At 33.6% G+C, this 19,772-nt stretch overlaps 2 protein-coding genes and 1 non-coding gene across 4 annotated transcripts; 1 reads left to right on the top strand and 2 right to left on the bottom strand.

Annotated features, from left to right (window-relative positions):
* The first annotated feature begins 8,272 nt into the window (after positions 1-8,272).
* On the top strand, positions 8,273-14,230 carry LOC112796749 (protein WVD2-like 7). 2 transcript variants are annotated; one of them, XM_025839344.3, is made up of 10 exons: positions 8,273-8,583; positions 8,701-8,758; positions 9,333-10,193; positions 10,382-10,573; positions 11,057-11,097; positions 11,173-11,259; positions 11,338-11,434; positions 11,550-11,621; positions 11,906-12,008; positions 13,442-14,230. In XM_025839344.3, the coding sequence occupies exons 2-10, from the start codon at positions 8,705-8,707 to the stop codon at positions 13,453-13,455; spliced, it is 1,521 nt and encodes a 506-aa protein (XP_025695129.1). In that variant the 5' UTR covers positions 8,273-8,583; positions 8,701-8,704; the 3' UTR covers positions 13,456-14,230. The 2 variants fall into 2 exon arrangements, with proteins under 2 accessions (XP_025695129.1, XP_025695126.1); XM_025839341.3 differs by having other exon boundaries at positions 11,906-12,016.
* Positions 14,231-14,323: 93 nt separating this feature from the next.
* LOC112796750 (pentatricopeptide repeat-containing protein At2g01860) lies at positions 14,324-19,364 on the bottom strand. Its single transcript, XM_025839345.3, has 2 exons — positions 18,900-19,364; positions 14,324-16,136 (listed from the first exon to the last, which is right to left on the bottom strand). The coding sequence occupies exon 2, from the start codon at positions 16,077-16,079 to the stop codon at positions 14,604-14,606; it is 1,476 nt and encodes a 491-aa protein (XP_025695130.1). The 5' UTR covers positions 16,080-16,136; positions 18,900-19,364; the 3' UTR covers positions 14,324-14,603.
* LOC112799098 (small nucleolar RNA snoR101) lies at positions 16,754-16,817 on the bottom strand. The gene has a single exon (XR_003200683.1). It is a non-coding gene; the product is annotated as a small nucleolar RNA snoR101 (small nucleolar RNA).
* Positions 19,365-19,772: the final 408 nt, after the last annotated feature.

The raw sequence follows: 19,772 nt of genomic DNA, 5'->3' as shown, positions 1-19,772 counted from the left end.
TCCTTTGCCCTGAAATCAAGCAATTAAAGTGCATCAAAGCTCTAGCCAAAGTCATGAGATTATGCATCATCAATTTATCATGAAGTTCTAGCAAAATACTCATGAAATTATGTAAAGTTCACAAAAGTTGCTTGAATCAAGGTGTGAGTGTAATTTCATCCAAAACTTGCCTTATTCACTAAGAAAATGCATGAAACAACCCTAAAACAGTAAAGAAAAGGTCAGTGAAACTGGCCTAGATGCCCTGGCATCAATAATTAATTTAATTTATAATTTTTAAAACTAAATAATATCTTTTCCTATTTTTAAAATAAAAATTAAAGTTTAAATCAGAATTAATTATAGCAATCAGCACGTCTTCAATTGATGGATGGGGACCACTTGCTAAATTGACGAACTGGCGCCTAACTTGGAGTGAAGTACGCCTAACTTGGGCTTGGCAGCATGAATTGGAGTTTAGTTGAGTGATGCTGCGCCTAACGTGGGCTTTGGTGCGCCTAACTTGAAGTGGGCAGAACCAATCTTGCCTGTTGTTGTTATGCATTGCGCCTAACTTGGTATTTCTCAAGTTAGGCGCAGCCTTGGCAGAGTTGACGGAAATGAAGTATGAACTATTATACATCGTTGGAAAGCTCTGGAAGTTAGCTTTCCAAAGCCACTGAGAGCACGCCAATTGGACATCTGTAACTCGAGTTATTCAGGTTTGAGTGCAGAGAGGTTAGGATTGACAGCATCATTCGCCTTCTTCTCTTTTTCTGCGAAAACTCCATCAAATCTAGCCAAATGCTACCTAAAATAAACAGAATTGCACACGACTCAAAGTAACATCCATAGTGGATAAAAGATAATTAATTCTTGATTAAACTCAACAAATTAAATGTAAATTCACTAGGAAAAGATAGGAAAGGTGCTCATGCATCAGAACACCAAACTTGAATTGTTGCTTATCCTCAAGCAACCAAATTAATATAGGCTTAGGATGTGAATTTTCATGAGAATAAGAGTTCGATTAAGCTCATGTCTCTTATTATAGTGGGGTTTACAACTGCAATCCTGAATAGGTTTGGCATCTCACTATCATTTGAATCAGAAGAATGTTACTGTCATTCGGAATTAAAATTCGGATAATATTATGAATTCTCTAGTCTTTTATACTTCAGTTTAATCCTTGAACACAGAAAATTCCCTTTTATTCTCTTTTCTTTGGTGCTTTGCACCTTGAGCCTAGCCATGACTTTAAATGTTTTGTCTCAAACTTGACTTGACACAAAAACACCACAAGCACTTAACTGGGGAACTCTCTTTAAGTTCTGATTTTCCTTTCAATTACTCCCAGACAGTGGTGCTCAAAGCCTTTGGCATACTTTGTTAAATGCATTTGATCTCGACTCTTAGTGTTCTGTCTCAAGGATTACTTGACACAATCACACCACAAGCATATGACCAGGGAAATAACTCTGAGCTTTTAATCATGTCTGACCTCCCTAGTTATTGATGCTCATAGCCTTGGACCTTGCTTTTATTTTTCTTTTGCTTCAAGGATTAAACTTTCACTTATTGCAAAGAATTCATAATAGTTCTCTAAATTCCTGTTCCTTGTACATCAACATTCTTTTATTCAAATTTAAATATGCAATGTTTATGTCATGCATTCAGAGTCACAGAAAATACCACCACATTGAAGTAAATAATATTACTCTTAAATATAAACTCAATTTCTCATGCAATACATCACTTCTTTTTCTTTTGAATTCAAGCTCAGTGAGCTATACATGAGACAATTTTTTTAAACTTAAAGCAAATGACAAAATGAAACTAAATCTAAGAACTGAAAGTACTAAAGATCATGCAAGCAATCAAAGCAACAAAAAACAGAAGACAACAAAATAAGAACGGAAGAGAAATAGAATGAAAGGAACTCAACCACCTTAGTTATGCTAGTGGCCATCTCATTCCTCCATGAGGAACATTAATCTCCTTTGGTGCTATTAAAATAAACAGAAAAGTCCAAAAGCGAAGCGACAACACCAAACTTAAAAGTTTGCTTGTCCTCAAGCAAAGAAAATCTGAAAACAAGGTGTCAAAAATTCTTCTTAATTGCTCCTGTTCCAATTCTAATTATTCTGCATGACTAAAACACATGTAAAACAAAAAAATTCTAAAAAAATTAGGTAAAGTAATTTAAAACCAAAACTAAAATAACTATATTGCTAAAATCAAAATAACTATAAAATTAAAACAAAAGCAACTACAAAACCAAAGATACTAGTACTTGGGTTGTCTCCCAATAAGTGCTTCTTTAATGTCACTAGCTTCACACTTGATTGTTGAATTTTCTTCCTCTTCTTCTAGTTGGTTAAAAGAAATGACTCCAAAGAGGGAGAGGTGAAGATTAATGCCCCCTGAGATAAATTCCTCCTAACAAGCTTTCTTTTATTGTGATTAGCTTGATTCACCTTGCTTGTTGTTGTAGAGGTTGGATTGTTTTTTTCTGGCATTCTCTTTTTCATGGATATTTTCTTCTGCTTCTTGGTCACAATCCCCTTTTCAATGTTTTCCTTGGTAGCCTTCACTTCTTTGATTTCAAAATTTGGGTGTTGTGTGATGGTTAGAGTGTACCCTTCGTCAAGAACTTCTTGAATTCGTGGTTCAATAAACTCACCCTCTATGCCACTCTCTGCTTCATTGGAGTGTAGATTTCCATAATTGTTTTCATCCCTTACAACATCCTTTGTTTGTGCATCTTCCTTCTTTGTTTTTGCATCTTCCTCTTTTTCCATGTGTGAGGGTGGAAAGTTCTCTAATTCACTGGAGTATGAACTCCTTTGCTTGATTTCCTCACTTTTTCCATAGGATCTTGCATTATATCTCTTGGGGAAGGAATTTGCTTGTTCCTCTTCTTTGGACTTGATAATCAACTGTACATATTTCTCTACATTTTTGACACTCGTCCTTATATCATGTATGAATTCTTTCATGAGAAGCTCAAGAGATGATGGTTCTTGATATGAATAAGGAGATGTTGGCTCTTGATATGAATAAGAAGGAGATGATGGTTCTTGATAAGAATAAAAAGAAGATGATTCTTGGTATGAATAGGGAGATGGTGGCTCTTGATATGGGTAGAAAGATGATTGTTCTTGATATGGATAGAGAGGTGGGGGTTCTTGATATGAATATGGAGATGGTGGTTCTTGATAGTTGGAACATGGAGCATTGAAGTTTTTTTGGTTTTGATTTTGCTAACCAAAATTCAGATAGTTCCTCCATCCACAATAATATGAATCACTACTTGGGTGTGAGTAGTAACCCATGTGATCTCTCTCCATTATTTTTCCTTAGCACAAAACACCAAAAAGAATTAAACGCACCATGTGGTATACAGTCAAGTAAAGAAGAAAGAACATAAAAAAATAAAATAAAATATGAAAGAAAACAAAAATAAAAGAAAAATAAAATAAAGAAAATAAACTGAATAATTAAGAAAATAAAATAACTAAGAAGCAAAAAGGAGTATAAAATTTAGACTCAATAAGTAAAATAACTAGGGAGAATAAAACAACAAAGGGGACACCAAAATTAATTTCAGAAATTAAGTGGAAAAAAATTTAATAAAATAAATCAAAATATATTTTTTTATTTTAAAGAAATAAGTTAAACGAAATTAAAGCAAAAAACGCCTAATCTAAGAAATCAAACAACCAGTAGTTATCAATCACACTCAATCCCCGACAATGGCACCAAAAACTTGGTGCAGAATTTAAAACCACAAACTAACCAGCAAGTGCACCAGGTCGTACCAAGTAGTACCTTAAGTGAATGAGGGTCGATCCCACGAGGATTGATGGACTAACCCACAATGGTTGATTAATTTACTTAGTTAGACAAGCAAAAAATGGTGTTTTGAAAGTTCAAAAGCATTAACAGTAAATTCAGAATATCAGAAAGCAAGCGGTAAACAAGTTGGGAAAACAATATGGAGAAGACAGTTAAGGCTTCAGAGTTATCTATTTTCCGGATTGACTTTTCTTGCTAACTATTTTAATCATGCAATATTTAATTCATGGCAAACTATATGTGACTAGACCCTAATTTCTTAGACCTTTCTAGTCTCCTCTAATTCTCATCAACCGCCAATTCTTTGGTCAATTAATTCCAATTAGAGGGTGAAATTCAATTCTAGTTTATATGCCACAGAAATCCTAATTATCCAAATATATGAGAATTATATGTCACGTATCCCATTAAATCCAGATAATTAGAATTTAGAAGAAATTATTTTCAAGCCGTTGTTCAAGTAAAGAGCTTTTCCAAGTTATACAAGAACTCAATTAGAAAGAGGGTCATACTTCTGTTCTACCCAAATTCATAAGATAAAGAACGAAAACAATTCTTGATTTATAAATCAGTACATGAATTAAAATACAAAAACAATAGAATCAATCCATACAAATAGACAGAGCTCCTAACCTTAACAGTGGAGGTTTAGTTGCTCATGGTTCAGAGAGGAAAACTAGGATTCAGGTAAACTGTAATTTACATTATGAAAATGGAATGGAATAATAATCTCCCAGAAGAGAAGTTTCTTTTCTCTTTTATATCTAATCCTAATTAATTTAAATTATAATTTTTAAAACTAAATAATATCTTTTCCTATTTTGAAAATAAAAATTAAAGTTTAAGTCAAAATTAATTATAGCAATCAGTACGTCTTCAATTGATGGATGGGGAACACTTGCTAAATTGACGAAATGGCGCCTAACTTGGTGTGGAGTATGCCTAACTTGGGCTTGGCAGCATGAATTGGAGTTTAGTTGAGTGATGCTGCGCCTAACTTGGGCTTTAATGCGCCTAACTTGAAGTGGGCAGAACCAATCTTGCGTGTTGTTGTTGTCCATTGCGCCTAACTTGGTATTTCTCAAGTTAGGCGCAGCCTTGGCAGAGTTAATGGAAGAGAAGTATGTTTTATTATACATCATTGGAAAGCTCTAGAATTTATCTTTCCAATGCCAGTGAGAGCACGTCAATTGGACATTTGTAACTCGACTTATTCAGGTTTGAGTGCAGAGAGGTCAGGGTTGACAGCATCATTCGCCTTCTTCTCTTTTTCTGCAGAAACTCCATCAAATCTAGCTAAATACTATCTAAAATAAACAGAATTGCACACTACTCAAAGTAACATCTATAGTGGCTAAAAGATAATTAATTCTTGATTAAACTCAACAAATTAAATGCAAATTCACTAGGAAAAGATAGGAAAGATGCTCACGCATCAAAAGCCTGTTACATGTTAGGGGTGCATATATGTAAATGATTTGATTGGACTTAGTTAAGTAAATCACTTGGTTATTGATGCATGAGCATCATTTGATAGTTTTCTAGTGAATTGTGTTACTAAAGATGGTGATTTCTCATTAATTCTCTTATATTTTTATCAAGATACTTTGAATATATTATTTTATACGTTTTTGCATAAGATTAGTGAAGATTTACCCAATAAACAAAGGAAAACCCAAAGAAAAGCTCAAATCACAAGCCAAAATCAAGTGAAAAAGCAAACAGAGAAAATAGAGAATTAGAAAAGAGGAAACGGAGGAGGAAGACCCAAACAAGCAAGTTAAACGTGGAGAAGCCATGTTACACATTGGGCCTAACTCTAGGAATAACTTCAAGTCACTTTTCTTCAAGAACGTGTAACATGGAGAAGCCATATTAAAACGTCCAAGCTCATTCTCACCCATGCATGCATCTACGTTTAACTTGCATCAGCCAAGTTAAACGTTGGGCCAAAGGCCAGTGGCTTTGCCTTCTTCAAGATCGCTGTGATTGAATTTTTGACGGTTTAGAATTTCAGTAATGAAGTCTCGTTGTAAGTATAGTTTCTAAACCAATCAATAATCCTTTCATACAAAAATTTGTTTGTCACAAGTAACAAACCCCTAAAATCTATAAACCAAAGTATTTAAACCTCGGGTCGTTCTCTCTAGGAATTGCAATAAAGTGTTCTTGTTATTGGTTATGAGATATTTTGGGATTTTTGAGATTTTAGACAAGAATTATAAATGGCAAAGAAAATAAACTAACAACTAACAAAGCTCTTGGCGAGATATGAGAACTAGAAGTCTTATCCTAGTTATCCTCCTCAATTGTGACAACAAATTGTCCATTGCTCCCACTTAGTTAACCTCTAACCATGGAGGGAAGTCAAGTGGATGAATCAATTTGATTCCTCAAGTCCTAATCAACTCCTAAAGAAAAGACTAGCTTTAGAGGCATTCAAATCAATTAACAACTTCTAATTATCAATCAACAAAGGAATTAGATAACTTAAGAGTCACTAATTACTCAACCAAAGCCAAGAGGAACAAAATCTAACTAATAGCTAGAAGAGACATTTCATCAAACACATAAAAGACAATAAAAGTAAACAACATGAATTGCAAGAATTAAAGAGAGATCTAACTACAATGGCAAGAGATCAATAACAGAAAAGCAAAACAATTGTGAAACAACAAAGAACTTACCAATTGCATTGAAGAAGAAATGTAGATCTACAAAAGAAAGTTCATAAACTACAACTAACATTAAAAAGGAATTACAAGAGAAATAGAATGATACAACTACAAGAGAACAATTAAGGAAGGAAAAGGAAAATTAAGAGAGAAGAAGAAGAAGTAGATCTAGATCTAAAACCTAATCCTAATCCTAGAGAGAAGTGAGAGCTTCTCTCTCTAAAATTAACTTTCCCTCCAAAACTTAACTAAACTAAACTAATGGTAACTAGTGTGTCCCATCCCTCTTCAATCCTTGGTTTAAATAGCATAAGAAATGAGTTGGATTGGGCCCACAAGGCTTCTAAAATCGCTGGCCACGAGTTGTATTAAGTGGATCATGTGCCACCATCGGCGCGTCCGTGTATTGTGCGCATGCGCACCCCTATACGCGATGCAACTATGGCAAATCTTATATCATTTCGAAGCCCCGGATGTTAGCTTTCCAACACAACTGGAACCGCATAATTTGGACCTCTGTAGCTCACGTTATGGTCAATTAAACGCGAAGAGGTCAATTTGACAGCTTTTGCGATTCCTCTATTTCTTCATGAGTTCTGCATTTCCACATACTTTTCCTTCATTCCCTTGATCCAATCCTTGCCTCCTAAATCTGAAATCACTTAACAAACATATTAAGGCATCTAATGGAATCAAGGTGAATTAAATTTAGCTATTTTAAGTCCTAAAAAGCATGTTTTCACTTTTAAGCACAATTAAAGGAGAAGTTATAAAACCATGCTATTTTATTGAATAAATGTGGGTGAAAGGTGATAAAAATCCCCAAAAATCAATACAAGATAAACCCTACAAATGGGGTTTATCAATCGCACAAGTTATAAAATTAGATTACTTTTTTCATCTATTCATTGTTGCTTTTAATTGCTTGTTGTTTAGTCATTGAGTTACCTCAAATCAAAATGTTGTTTGTCTGACTAGAATAATCATTTGATCCTTGTTGTTTAGTCCGTTAATCCTAGTGAAAATGATAACTCACTCGCCGTGATATTACTTGATACGATTCGGTACACTTGCTGATAGTTTGTGGTCATATTAAATTCGCATTAGTTATAAAATTTTATTATATATATAATACGGTCATTTTAAACTAAAAGTTATTTTGTAACTAACAAGAGACATATTTTGTAGAAGCGTTAATTATTTTAATACATCAAAAACTCATCTAATTAATTTTAAGAACAAAAGTAAAAAGTTACTTAAATTTATTTTAAAATTAGTTTTAATATATTGATAATATAAAATATTTTATATAATAATTTAATTATATTTATTTTTTAGATGATTATTTACAATATCTATAAAAATTAATATTTTTACTAATATATTATACATATTATAATACAAAAGTATTATTTATATATAAAAATTAATTATTATAAATTTATGTATAAATATATAATAATTTAATTTATTTTTAATATATTTTATATTAATAACTAATTTTAATAGACACTTAAAATATATGTATAAAATTATTTTAAAGTATATTAAAATTAAATTTTTTATTTTTATTAAAAGATCTGAGATCTCTAATGTTGTAGGTTCCGGTGGTGGTGTTGAAATTTATCACTTTTAATGAAAAGAGAGAAATGGGAACACGTGGGTGCACAGAGTCACCGCATTGCCGTGACTGAGTTCTCGTGCCTCTGTCTTCAGTCTTTACCACATGCTTAGGAGCCAAACGGTGACTTAACTATCCGTTAAAGCCATTAGTCATGAAAGTGAAACTGGCACATACCTCTTACTCTGAACGTGTCGCTTCAAAACAAGACAAAACAATACACCCTGCACATGATTCTACCTTACATTATTAACTCTTAACTCCTATTTTATTTGTTTATTTATTTATTCTTTCTTTAGAACCAACCAAAGAAACCAAACTTGGGAACCAAACTTGGGATTTAAAGGGGGAATCTTTCGAAGCATTATTGGCTTCCGTAGTCTCATGTGTCTTCTTGATACCTAACATGCTTCCTGGGTTTTGTTAACACAAGGACCATTGGAAACTGCGGTTACTTCTTCTTGCATCTTATATGCTTTCTTTGTTGTTTACAACTATGGTTTCTGTGCTTCTGTGTTTGTGTGTGTTTCAGTCATATAAGGGTGTGTTTGGTTGATTTCTTTTCAGGGTAATGATTGATGATATGGCTGGGGAGGTTGAAGAATCATTTAGCATTAACTTTCAGGTTTTTGTGTCGTCTTTTCATCCACTTTTGTTGATTTCAGCATGGATCTATGGTTTTCACTTTCTGCTTCAGTTATCATGTTCCATTCATAATCCATTAGCACACATGTTTTTATGTTTTGGTAATTCTTAGTTAGTATATTCAGTTATTGTGTCGTAGTCTCTGATACATTGTAGTTTCGATCTCATATATTATTGCTTCTTGAACTTAATCTAAATTTAGATTTAGGTAAAGAAATTGACTGGAATTGAATAGTGTAATGTTGTTATTATGCCAGTTCATTCTTAGTAAGGTTGAAGGTATACTATTTTGAGTAGATTTTGTTTGTGTTCTAATTTCTATGGGTTGCATCTTAAGGAAACATTCATATCTATGATTTATAATATTGCATATACATGTTTTATCTCTTTTTTTCATGCAATTTTCTCCCCGGTCACTTGCAACTCACTGTAATATCTTCCAATAGTATCAACATTATGAGAATTGAATGGATATGGTATTAATGTTAATACGAAAAACTTTATTTTTGTTCATGACTGTTGTTGCTTTGGATTCTTCCTTGCCAAATTTGCAGGCCAATTCTATACATTCGGGGTCGATCTCATTCGGCAGATTTGAAACAGAACCTTTATCTTGGGAAAGAAGGTCTTCTTTCTCTCACAATAGGTACTTAGAAGAGGTTGAGAAATGTTCAAAACCAGGTTTAGTCACTCAGAAAAAAGCATATTTCGAAGCTCATTGCAAGGAGAAGGGCCTTTTTGGATTTATTCCGTCCGGTGGTCATGATAAATCGGATAGAGCAAACTGCGAAAACAAAGGCTCAGAGGGAATGAGCAACCATGAAGGTTTTGATTCAAATGATGATGTCCATTATGTTCAATATGATGAAATGTCACGAGAGGATTTCGATTCGAATGAAAATACATATTCTGTTCAGATAGAAAAGAATTTCCAAGAGCCAAATGAAGATGACTTCTATATTCAATTTGATCAAAGATTCCAAGAAGATTTCGGAGCAGATGTAGCAAGCAACTATGTTGAAATAGAAGAAAGATCCCAAGAGGAGTTTGTGCATAAACACAATGGTTCAGATTACCATGGAGATTATGAAATGATTACATGTGAAAGAGAATATGTCATCAGAGAATGTCCAATTGTTTCAGTTTCAAGTTTGCAGACAGAATCTCCTATGAACAGTTCAAATTATTTGGAAGATTTCACTCATAAAGATATTACTTTGGATGAAGCTTGTCGATTTGAAAATGAAACAAGAAATATACTCTTAGTCAGTTATGAGGGGGTTACTGAAGCGAAGAAAGACGATGAAACTGCAAATGATGATGAATTTTCAAGAAGCACCAGTATGACTGTGAATGAACCAGCTCATGGTGTTGATAGAGCAATTTTGCATGATCCTGTGAATCCTTCTCCGAAGGTACACATTTCGAGTGTTTGGTGTGAATAGTGTTAATTGGGTGCAGAATAAATACTATGAATATGAAGATAGTACATCAAGATTACTCATCTTAACCATAACAGCATGTGCTTATGCTTATATTTTATATTTCTTCAACTGAAGCCTTGTTTCCCTTTCTTATACAACCTTGCTTCTTATATACATAGGAAACAAAGACCAAGCCTAGTCTGAATTTTGAAGTGAAAAATATTCAAGTGCGCAAAAGCAGTTCTTCAAGATCATCAAAGGACCCTGCAAAATATCATGGTAGAGAGAGTCCAAGGAGAACAACTATGGGAAAGAATTCCTCTAAACCTGCAACTCCAACTACTCGATCATTGAGCAGAACCACCAAAGAGGTAAGAATTTATGAGTATTAAAAATTTTGGTTGTTAATTCCATTGTGTTGCTATACGGTATGAACATGGTTTCCCTTCTATATATTTGGCTTATAGTTGTTGGAGTAGTACCCCAAATCAGTTCCCATAAAATTTTTAGTTGGACGCTTTAATTTTCAACAAATTTTAATCACCAAATTAGTCTCTAACCATTTATTTTGTTAGACAAATCAATTATTACGTCAATAAAAATAGACAAATCTATCCTTATCGTTGTTTAATAATGACATGACAGTTTCTAAGAAATTTTAAAATTCTCATATCAGTCCCTCCATATAGACGAACTATCTGATGTGAGGATTGATGATTTGTCTAAATAAATAAAAGTTTGAATATTCATTTGGTGGATAAAATCTGTTTGTCCGGCTAAAAGTTTGTTAGGGACTGATTTGGGGTATTCTCTACTCTTTGGATTCCCCTTAACTTTTGTGCCTCCGTATGCAGGTTTCTAAAGTTCTGGAAAGCCTAATTCATGAAAGAAAAAGGTAGTTGTTTCTCTTCTGGATATGTTATTATTCACTTCACATTTTCATACCTGAAATGCTTTTAAATTGTGATAGTGATAAAGTATCAAGGGTTAAAAAGGATGCAGAATCCCAAGCTACTGTGCTAAAAACCAATTCCAAAGGAATTCAAGAAGCAGAGAGGTTTGTAACCTGTAGTGCTATATGTACGGATTAATGTTTTGATTTCCTTATTTTTTATCCGTGATTAATGTCATATAGGTCAAATCGAACTTTCAATACAACAAAGTCTGATGGTAAGCCTAAGGCTGCAGCTTTCAACTTTAAATGTAGTGAACGAGCGGAACGGAGAAAAGAGGCAAGTGTTATCATTTTATAGTCTCGCTTTCCCTGTGCTTTTATGTTTTTATCATTAAAAGAAAAAAAATGGGTTTTTAAGAATGTTGATTTGTTTCCATGATTGTTTTACTCAGTTCTACTTGAAGTTGGAAGAAAAATTGCATGCCAAGGAAGCTGAGATGAATCAAATACAAGCAATATCACAGGTAATATAAGTTACCAATAATATCTTATGGTTCTTCTAAGTTGGTATGCATGATAGAATAAAGTTTTCAAACCGGTTAAACTTGAAGAAAGAAATGAAGTTACCAAGTTCCAAATGAGTTTCCTTTTTTTTTAATGCTAATGTTAATATGTAATTTGTCTGAGTAATATGAAAGATCTGGTTTCCAAAGGATTGTGTAACTCTAACTAAATGTAGCTGACTCCACTTAGTTTCATATTTATGAAGCTTGAAGAATTTTCTTATATTCAAGGTCTATTTATGCAGGAGAAGAAAGAAGCTGACATTAAGAAACTCCGGAAGAGCCTTACCTTTAAAGCAACACCAATGCCTTCATTTTATCGCACGAATTCGCCTTCACAATCACAGGGTAATAAGGTACAGGCTTTCTAAGGAGCTGATTAGTTTGTCAAAATATTTTCTGTTTTCCTTTTCTATTTTGATTTTCTAAAAATGATTTTCATTTTCAACTTTTCGCATTTTAGAAAACGCGATTGGTTTGTGAGAGGAAGATTCATTTTTAAGTATTGAAAATAATAAAAATATGTTTTGTTGGTTTGTTTTCAAAATGCATTTTCAATAGTTTAAAATCACAAAACTATATTTTTATTAAATGTACGATTTTAGTTATTTAATTTTTTATTAAATTAACAATTAATTTTTATATGGTATGAATATAAAATAAATTATTATCTTATTATACTATTTTAGAAAAATTTTGTATCTCTTATATATATATATATATATATATATATATATATATATATATATATATATATATATATATAACATCAATTGAAACAAAAAATCAAAACTAAAATTAGTTTTTCATGGAACGAATCAATTAATTAATATCAAAATTTAATAATGTAAACAATTTTTTAACAAATAATTTATTAATAAAATAATGAATAAATAAATATTAAAGTTAAAAAAATTTAAACCAACTTTCTTGTCAATATTTTTAAGTTTTTATATATTCTTTTAATTTTTATTATCAATACTTTCATAATTAATTATCGATTTAAAAAATTATTTTCATAACAAATATTTTTTTAAACGAAAAAATAAAGGTCAAAATAAAATTTAACAAATACATGTTAATTCGGAGAGTACGTACTCAATACTAAATAAAATAAAAAAAATCAATAAATACATATTTTAATTCTAATTAGAGCTCTATTTTTTTCTTTAATTACCTTGTCTATATACTCAAAGATACAAAAATCAAGCACAAAATAAAAAATTGAGAGTCAATTGAAATAAAAAAAATTAAAAAAAAATTCACTTTTTAAAAAGATGTATGTATAAATTGGTAAATAATAGATATCCTAGCAAAATAGAGAAAGGAAGAGAATATGGAAAAGAACTAGCGAAGTACATTGGGATGCAGCGTGAAAACGTTTTGGTGTGAAAACGTTTTCAAAAGTTAAAACTGGAAAGGCTGAAAACATGAAAATAGCGTATTTAACTTTGTTCTGTTTTTTAAAATGTTTTCGTTGAAAATATTTCTAAAATGTTTAATCAATCATACTTTCATGTCTTATTTTCATTTTCATCGAAAGTGAAAATGAAAACGCCTAAACCAATCAGCCCCTAACTTTTCCTAGTTTGCTTTTGCTTATAAATTAGAACTACATGAACTGTTACGTCTTGTTCATACTCATCTTCAAAATTATGAGACTTTCTTTGACTTGGGCTCGGTTCAGCCTTTCTTTACCTGGTTTAGTTTAATAATTTAGTCAAGAAATTCGTCAAACTGTTATTTTAACTGCACCTAATCAATGTTAGTGGCTTCCTCAGGCTGTGTCAAGTAACACCAGAAGTAGCAAAGCACAGAATCAACCAAAATGTTCAGGGAGTGAAGCAGCTGTATCATTACCTTCAAAATCGAAGACCAGAAGTGATCAATCTTCTTGTGAATATGTAACATCAAACGAACGATATAGTATTTTGGTCGAAGAGTGCAGTCAGACAAATGTGTCTAAAGCCAGTCGAACAATTTCTCCTGCTCCATCAACCAGCCAGAGCTGCGGCCCCAATCCTGCAACAAATAATCGCCTTTCTGGAGAGAAAGAACAAGCGAAGGTTACACTGCAAAAACATAGAGTATCGGAGAGTAGTAAAGGAGCAAAAAGACAAGACAATGAAGGAAAAGACAGTGATCAAACTCAAAAAACATCAAAACACAGATTTGAGATCATGAGAAACAGTTCTTCTAGAGGTGGTAATCTCACTGTACGTGTTGCTTCCTGAAGAAGATTGCCCCTTCATCTTAAATCTTGAGCCATTTGATTAAAGCATATTGCAGAATGCTGATTGAAGTAGCAGCAGCATGTTTAGACATTATTATGCAGACTGCAGATTGAAATAGCAACAGCATATTAGTGTTCAGGATATTTAATTGATGGTATAGCTGAGGTAATTTAAAGCGGGTTACTAATTTTAGTGGTAGTTACAGTTATATAGGCAGCAATAGCATGTAAAAGTGAGCTTTAGAAAATACTAATTTGCATACTTTTTACTGTTGTTCCTGTTAGACCTTAGACCTTAAAGTATTTGTTTATCATAAAATAAATGAACTTGATTGAACTTTTTGTTTTCAAATACATTACCCTTCAATTGATATTTCTTCTAAACCGTATATTGTTACCTATTATAAGAAACTGGCAGTTCTCAATCGAATGTCTCTAATCCCAGGCTTTTCACATTCCTGTTGGTTCTCAATTGAAACACAGTGAAAGTTAATAATATCAACATTATTATGGTCATACTTTCATACATATGGAGATACATAATAGATACAAGTGGTTTTTACAATTCACTTGTATACTACAAATTTTTCTACCCCTCATCCTTGATAACAGAATGTACATGGAAGCTTATAATGGCATAGTAGCCATTACAGTATGAAGAAGGATTAAGAATTGATATAAACAACTAGAAGCTGCAAGAATATGAAAACCTATTGCTTTTGATTCAACAAATCGGGTGAGGCCAAATATTTATCCAGCTTGAATCCTGCTTCCTCTGCCTCCTTGCAGATATCCTTGCACTTTGCCATTCTTCCGGAGGCCATGTAGATTCCAAGCAAGTCCTTGTATATGCCATAAGTGGGAGAAAATCCTGCTTCTTTAAGCTTTGAAAAATATCTCACAGCTCTAGGTAGATCATTCAAAGCAACAAACAGCTTTATCACCACACGATAAGACGGAAGATCAAAGAGGCAGTTTGAAGCCTCCATTTCCCAAACTACAGCCAATGCCTCCCTGTATTTCTTCTGCGTGTAGCGGCTGTGAATCAAACAACTGAACATGACAACATTTGGTTCGGAACTGGACTGTATGAACCAGCTAAACAGGCTCTCGACTAATTCAAATTTCCCTATCTTATTGCACACTTTCATTATAGCTGTACAATCTTGCTGGCTTAGATTCAATTCGTCTCTTTCTCCAAGTTCATCTAATAATGACTCTACATACTTGTGTCTATCAGGGTTCTTTCCAAGTTCTAATATCAGTTTCGCATAAATGCTTGGATCCAACATTCTTTTGTCCCTTCTTGCAACTAAAAGAACCTCCAATGCAAGCTTAAGGTTTCCGCCTTTAATGAAACCCTTTATCATTGCCTCCAAAACACCACGACTTGCCAAAGCAGTGAACTTTTCGATGTTGAATGGAATCTTCAACTCATGGTTCCTGGCCAAAACTTCAACCATTGAGGCCAGAATCCAATCATCTGGGTAGAGATGATGTTGCTTTTGTGCCCAATTGAATGTCTGCAAAGCTCTCTCAGGGAGCCCCATATGACCTAATTCCCGTATTGTCATTGATAAGGATCCCTTCCTTAGGAACTGCACCCATTTTCCAAGAACTATAGATACATCTTTGTCTGGTTTAAGCTTATTGATCTCTCTTGCTAACCCAACTAGGAAACTTGGGCTCTTATACACTTTCTTAGCCATAGAAGCACGGGATGAAGCTACTGCTGGTGCTGCTAATTTCACTAGCCGTTTTGGTGTAGGTAGTCCCAAAGGTCGAAGCTTGTAGGGAACTGGAAGTGGAAGAGGTCTTTTCCGTTCTAATTTTCCAGGCTTCTGTGGGATTCTCCCTTGAAACAAGGAAGAGATGGCTTCAATCTCATCAGATTCCCAAAGAACAATAGTATTTTCTTTTTCCTCTTCTTCCTCTTCGTTGGCAACAATAGATCCTCCTTCACGGAAATCAGTATCTTCCTCAGTTGTTTCAGGGGTGGTGCTAGGCTTCTTCAAGAACAGATTAACGCCAAACTCTGGAGGTTGCTTGGCACGTCGTGGAAGCTGGACATTCTTTGTTGATCTTCTCCTATTTGAATGTGCAGCTAAAATGAATCTGTCATGTCTGCACAGAATTCTTCCCAATGGAACAAAATGAACACCAGGAAATGACACCGCGTAGGCCATTATTTAGAAGAATGAATCAGAAATATTATGGTTGAACTATCAATTGTCATTGAGAACCTGCAAAAAAGAATGATAATACACAACATATATATTAGTGGATGTTTGGTTTGGCGTTAGTCATCTCCCAACGCATGTTAAGTTTGCCTCAAATGAATACAATTGTACTTGGATAATATTGGGTAAGCTCAATGTAGATTGAGTTTTGTTCTAAATAGTGATAAGATGTTAATTACCTATTTTGACCTTTTATATTGAGTAGTATGTTAATTTTGATCTGACTTTCCTTCTAGTAATTTTGCATTTCAATGTAATTTTAGATAACATTGTGCAAACAATATTCATTTTTCAAAATAATGTCCGACAAAAAAAATCTAAACACAAACCACATTGAAATTTATCCAATTTTATTAAAAATTAATTTTACAAAAGCACATTCATACCAACATTCATTTTCAAACACATGATCGAACATAACTTTATCAATTAAATCACATGAACCGAGTTCAGAAACCATATTGATTACAATATAAAAGTAATGGTCGGGCAGAACTTTTATAAAACAGATGGTATACAAATTCTAGATGGTATCAAACAAGTGTGCATTATCTTTTCATTCGAACATAAAGAAACTTGAAGCATACCATAAACCGGTATGTGAAGTGCAAAGGAATAAAGGCATCAGCTAATGAACTTGTCAACAGAAGAACTTACCTGAAGTTCAGAGATCAAGTGTAAAACCATCATTTGCCATTTCCCTTTGCAATTTTCATAATTTTATTCAAATAAGAATTCAAAAACAAGACGAAAACAAACCAAAAACCTCTGACGCTGTTGACGGACGACTACAGCTGAATAACGGCGACGGATATGGAGAAAAGGATAACAGAGAAACACAACAACGCTGACAGGATAGAGACAGCACGAAGAGTGGCTTTCCGCTGCAGTTTTTCCAGCGGGGACGCAGACGCCGAGAAAGAGAGGGACTCGGGGAACGTGGGAAGGGAGGCTGTTGTGAGCAGAACAAGAAGAGCGAAGAGGCAGGGTTTCTATGTACATTTTGGTTTTATATACAGGGACAAAAGAATCTTTCTAGATTTGGATTTTGGAATTCAATCAATTTTGGGCAAGGTTCTGAAAACCAGACTGGTCATCAAACCGTTTTAGTCACCGATTTATTGGTTATTGGTCTAACTGGTCTAACCGTGACTCAACCGGAAAAACCGTTTCATAATAAAATAATAAATAAATTATAAATAAACATCCTATATATCTTTCAGATTTAAAACCCTACGTAAAATAGTCACACAAAAAAACCCTATGTAAAATATCACCAACTAAATGTAATTAATCATCAAAATATGCAATAACTTGCTGCAAATTTGTTGACAATTAACATAATTATACTTCCATTAAAAATAGCTGGATTGAATTACAATGCACAAGTTAAAGATAGAGAATATTGTCTTAATGTAGCTAAGTCAAAAAGTAAAACCAAAAATGATAGTGTTGCACAATAAACACACAACAGAGCCCGAAACAAACACACAACACAACAGAGGCTGAAACAAAAACACAACAAAGCCTGAAACAAAAAGAATCCAACACGGAAGAGGGGTAGCAAGTCTGCCGAGATCAAGAACAGGGACAGTGCACCCAAACAATGAAAACAGAATTTTGTTTATATAACAAAACAATCAAAACATGAATCATACAATCACTAATTGCAAATTTTTTCTTCATAAGAACAGAACAATGAAAACATGAAGCATATAATAAATCAAGAGATCACCAATTGCAAATCTTTTAATAAGAACAGATGTTAGAACAGTGAAAAATGAAGAAAGATTAGTAGTTTTCAACCCAATTTTAACAAAGCTCATCACAATGATTAACAACAAAAAAAGCAATGAAGGAACAGTGAAACAATAACATAGGCAGTGCAAATTCAAGAAACTTTAATAAAATTTAACTACAGAAACAGACAGTAAAGCAGTAATAGAGTTATCAATTTAAAATTTATCATCAAATACATTCAATGAGCAAAACCAATCAACCATGTACTGACTGGGCATTCGAAAAAAAAAAAAAGAATCAAAAGAAAATTTAAATTACAGCAAAAACACAACAACAATAGGAACATTTAAAACAAAGCAACCCAAAAAAAAATCTAAAAATCACCATTGCGGAAAGCAATGATTTGATCCGTGTATGCTCAAAGAATTAAAAGCTAAGCTTACAGGAAAGTGAAGAATACCAAAACCAAAGAACCTTCAATCACAGCTTAAATCAAGAACAGAAAATCACAACAAAAACAAAAAAAATTAAAAGTAACAGAAGAACAACAGAACAACACAAGAACAATTAGCAAATTAACAAATTCACAATAACAGGTAAATTAACCAGAAGAACACTAATGCAAGTGGAATCATCATGCTAATATGTTTTCTGCAAAGATACTATTTGTGCAGTTAAGATTTCCTAATTACTAAGATCCAAGTATTCTAATTTCACATGCAATCAACTTACCAAGTTTCTAAAAGCTAGAAATTATAAAACCAACCAGAAATATGGTTAAAACATTTCATCAAACATGTTGAGTGCGGTAAAATTAAAACAAAATAAGAGAATTCAAAGCTTAATATCAATGTGATAGAGAAGAGAACATAACTATTGTAACTTTAATTCAGTCTATGAAATAGTCCAAACCACTACCAAATCAAATAGTTACTTATTGTAATAGAAATCAGAAGTTGCAGAGTTTGAAGCAGAGTATTGGTGTTGTGTGAGTGTATTGTCTGGTGGCGGGTTTAGGGAACTCACGGCGGCGACAAAAGAGAGCAGTTCGACGGCTAGGTGGAGCGCGCGGGTTGGTCGCAGTGTTTGAAGCAGAGCAACGTGGCTTCCAGACGAACACGAATGCGAACTCGAACGGTGAACGGCGAGTGAACGCGAACAGTGAACGCCGAGCGAACGTGAACGGCGAAGAACGCGAACGAAGACGACAGCTGAACGAAGACGCGAACGTGAACGGCAAACAAACGGCGACGGAAGCGCAGCAGACAAAGACGACGGATGCCGAGCTCGAGGAAGCAGCCGCGATCGGTGACTGCGAACAGGGGTTGAAGACTTGGATCACGAGGGAAGCTAGATAGACGGACGGATGGCGAACTCTGAATGCGACGGACACGGCAGTATGCCACTCCTTGCGGCGGTGGCGTAGGCTTACAGTGCTAGGGTTTTTTGGCTGGGGTTGTGTGATTTGATTTCTTTCTGAAAGAAAGGGAGAAAGAAACGAATGAGCTTCCGTTTATGTGAAAACCGGGCGGGTTTCGGTTCGGTCCAACCGACCGATTCTTGTCCGGTTCAACAGTTTTTCATTGGTTTTCTAGACGATGGTTTTACATGGCTGATCGGACTGCTAATCTTGTCGGTTCGCAGTTGAATCAGTCTAACCGATCAGTCTGATCCAATTTTCAGAACTTTGATTTTGGATTAAGAACTTCAATTAATCTCTAATTATTAGATCTTAATGTGATCTATTATTTAGCTTTTTATTATAATAATTTAAAAAAAATTGAAGCAAATATATTTAAAGAGATTTAGTATCTTTTAAAATTAAATACACATTCAAAATATAAATTAAATAAAACTGAAATTTAAAATTTAAAATTTCTGTTTAAGTATTTTTAATTA

Source organism: Arachis hypogaea, chromosome 4 (genome assembly GCF_003086295.3).
Source record: "Arachis hypogaea cultivar Tifrunner chromosome 4, arahy.Tifrunner.gnm2.J5K5, whole genome shotgun sequence".
NCBI classification, from domain to species: Eukaryota; Viridiplantae; Streptophyta; class Magnoliopsida; order Fabales; family Fabaceae; genus Arachis; species Arachis hypogaea.
The sequence above is the reverse complement of the archived record's forward strand: the minus strand, read 5'-3'. Positions and strand labels throughout refer to the sequence as shown.

Excerpts from the sequence above, each read along its gene's own strand:
- LOC112796749 (XM_025839341.3), top strand. The coding sequence starts at position 8,705 with ATGATTGATGATATGGCTGGGGAGGTTGAAGAATCATTTAGCATTAAC. Across the intron at positions 10,194-10,381 it reads CTGTGAATCCTTCTCCGAAG|GAAACAAAGACCAAGCCTAG; the intron begins GTACACATTTCG and ends TTATATACATAG. Across the intron at positions 11,260-11,337 it reads GGAATTCAAGAAGCAGAGAG|GTCAAATCGAACTTTCAATA; the intron begins GTTTGTAACCTG and ends AATGTCATATAG.
- LOC112796750 (XM_025839345.3), bottom strand. The coding sequence starts at position 16,079 with ATGGCCTACGCGGTGTCATTTCCTGGTGTTCATTTTGTTCCATTGGGA.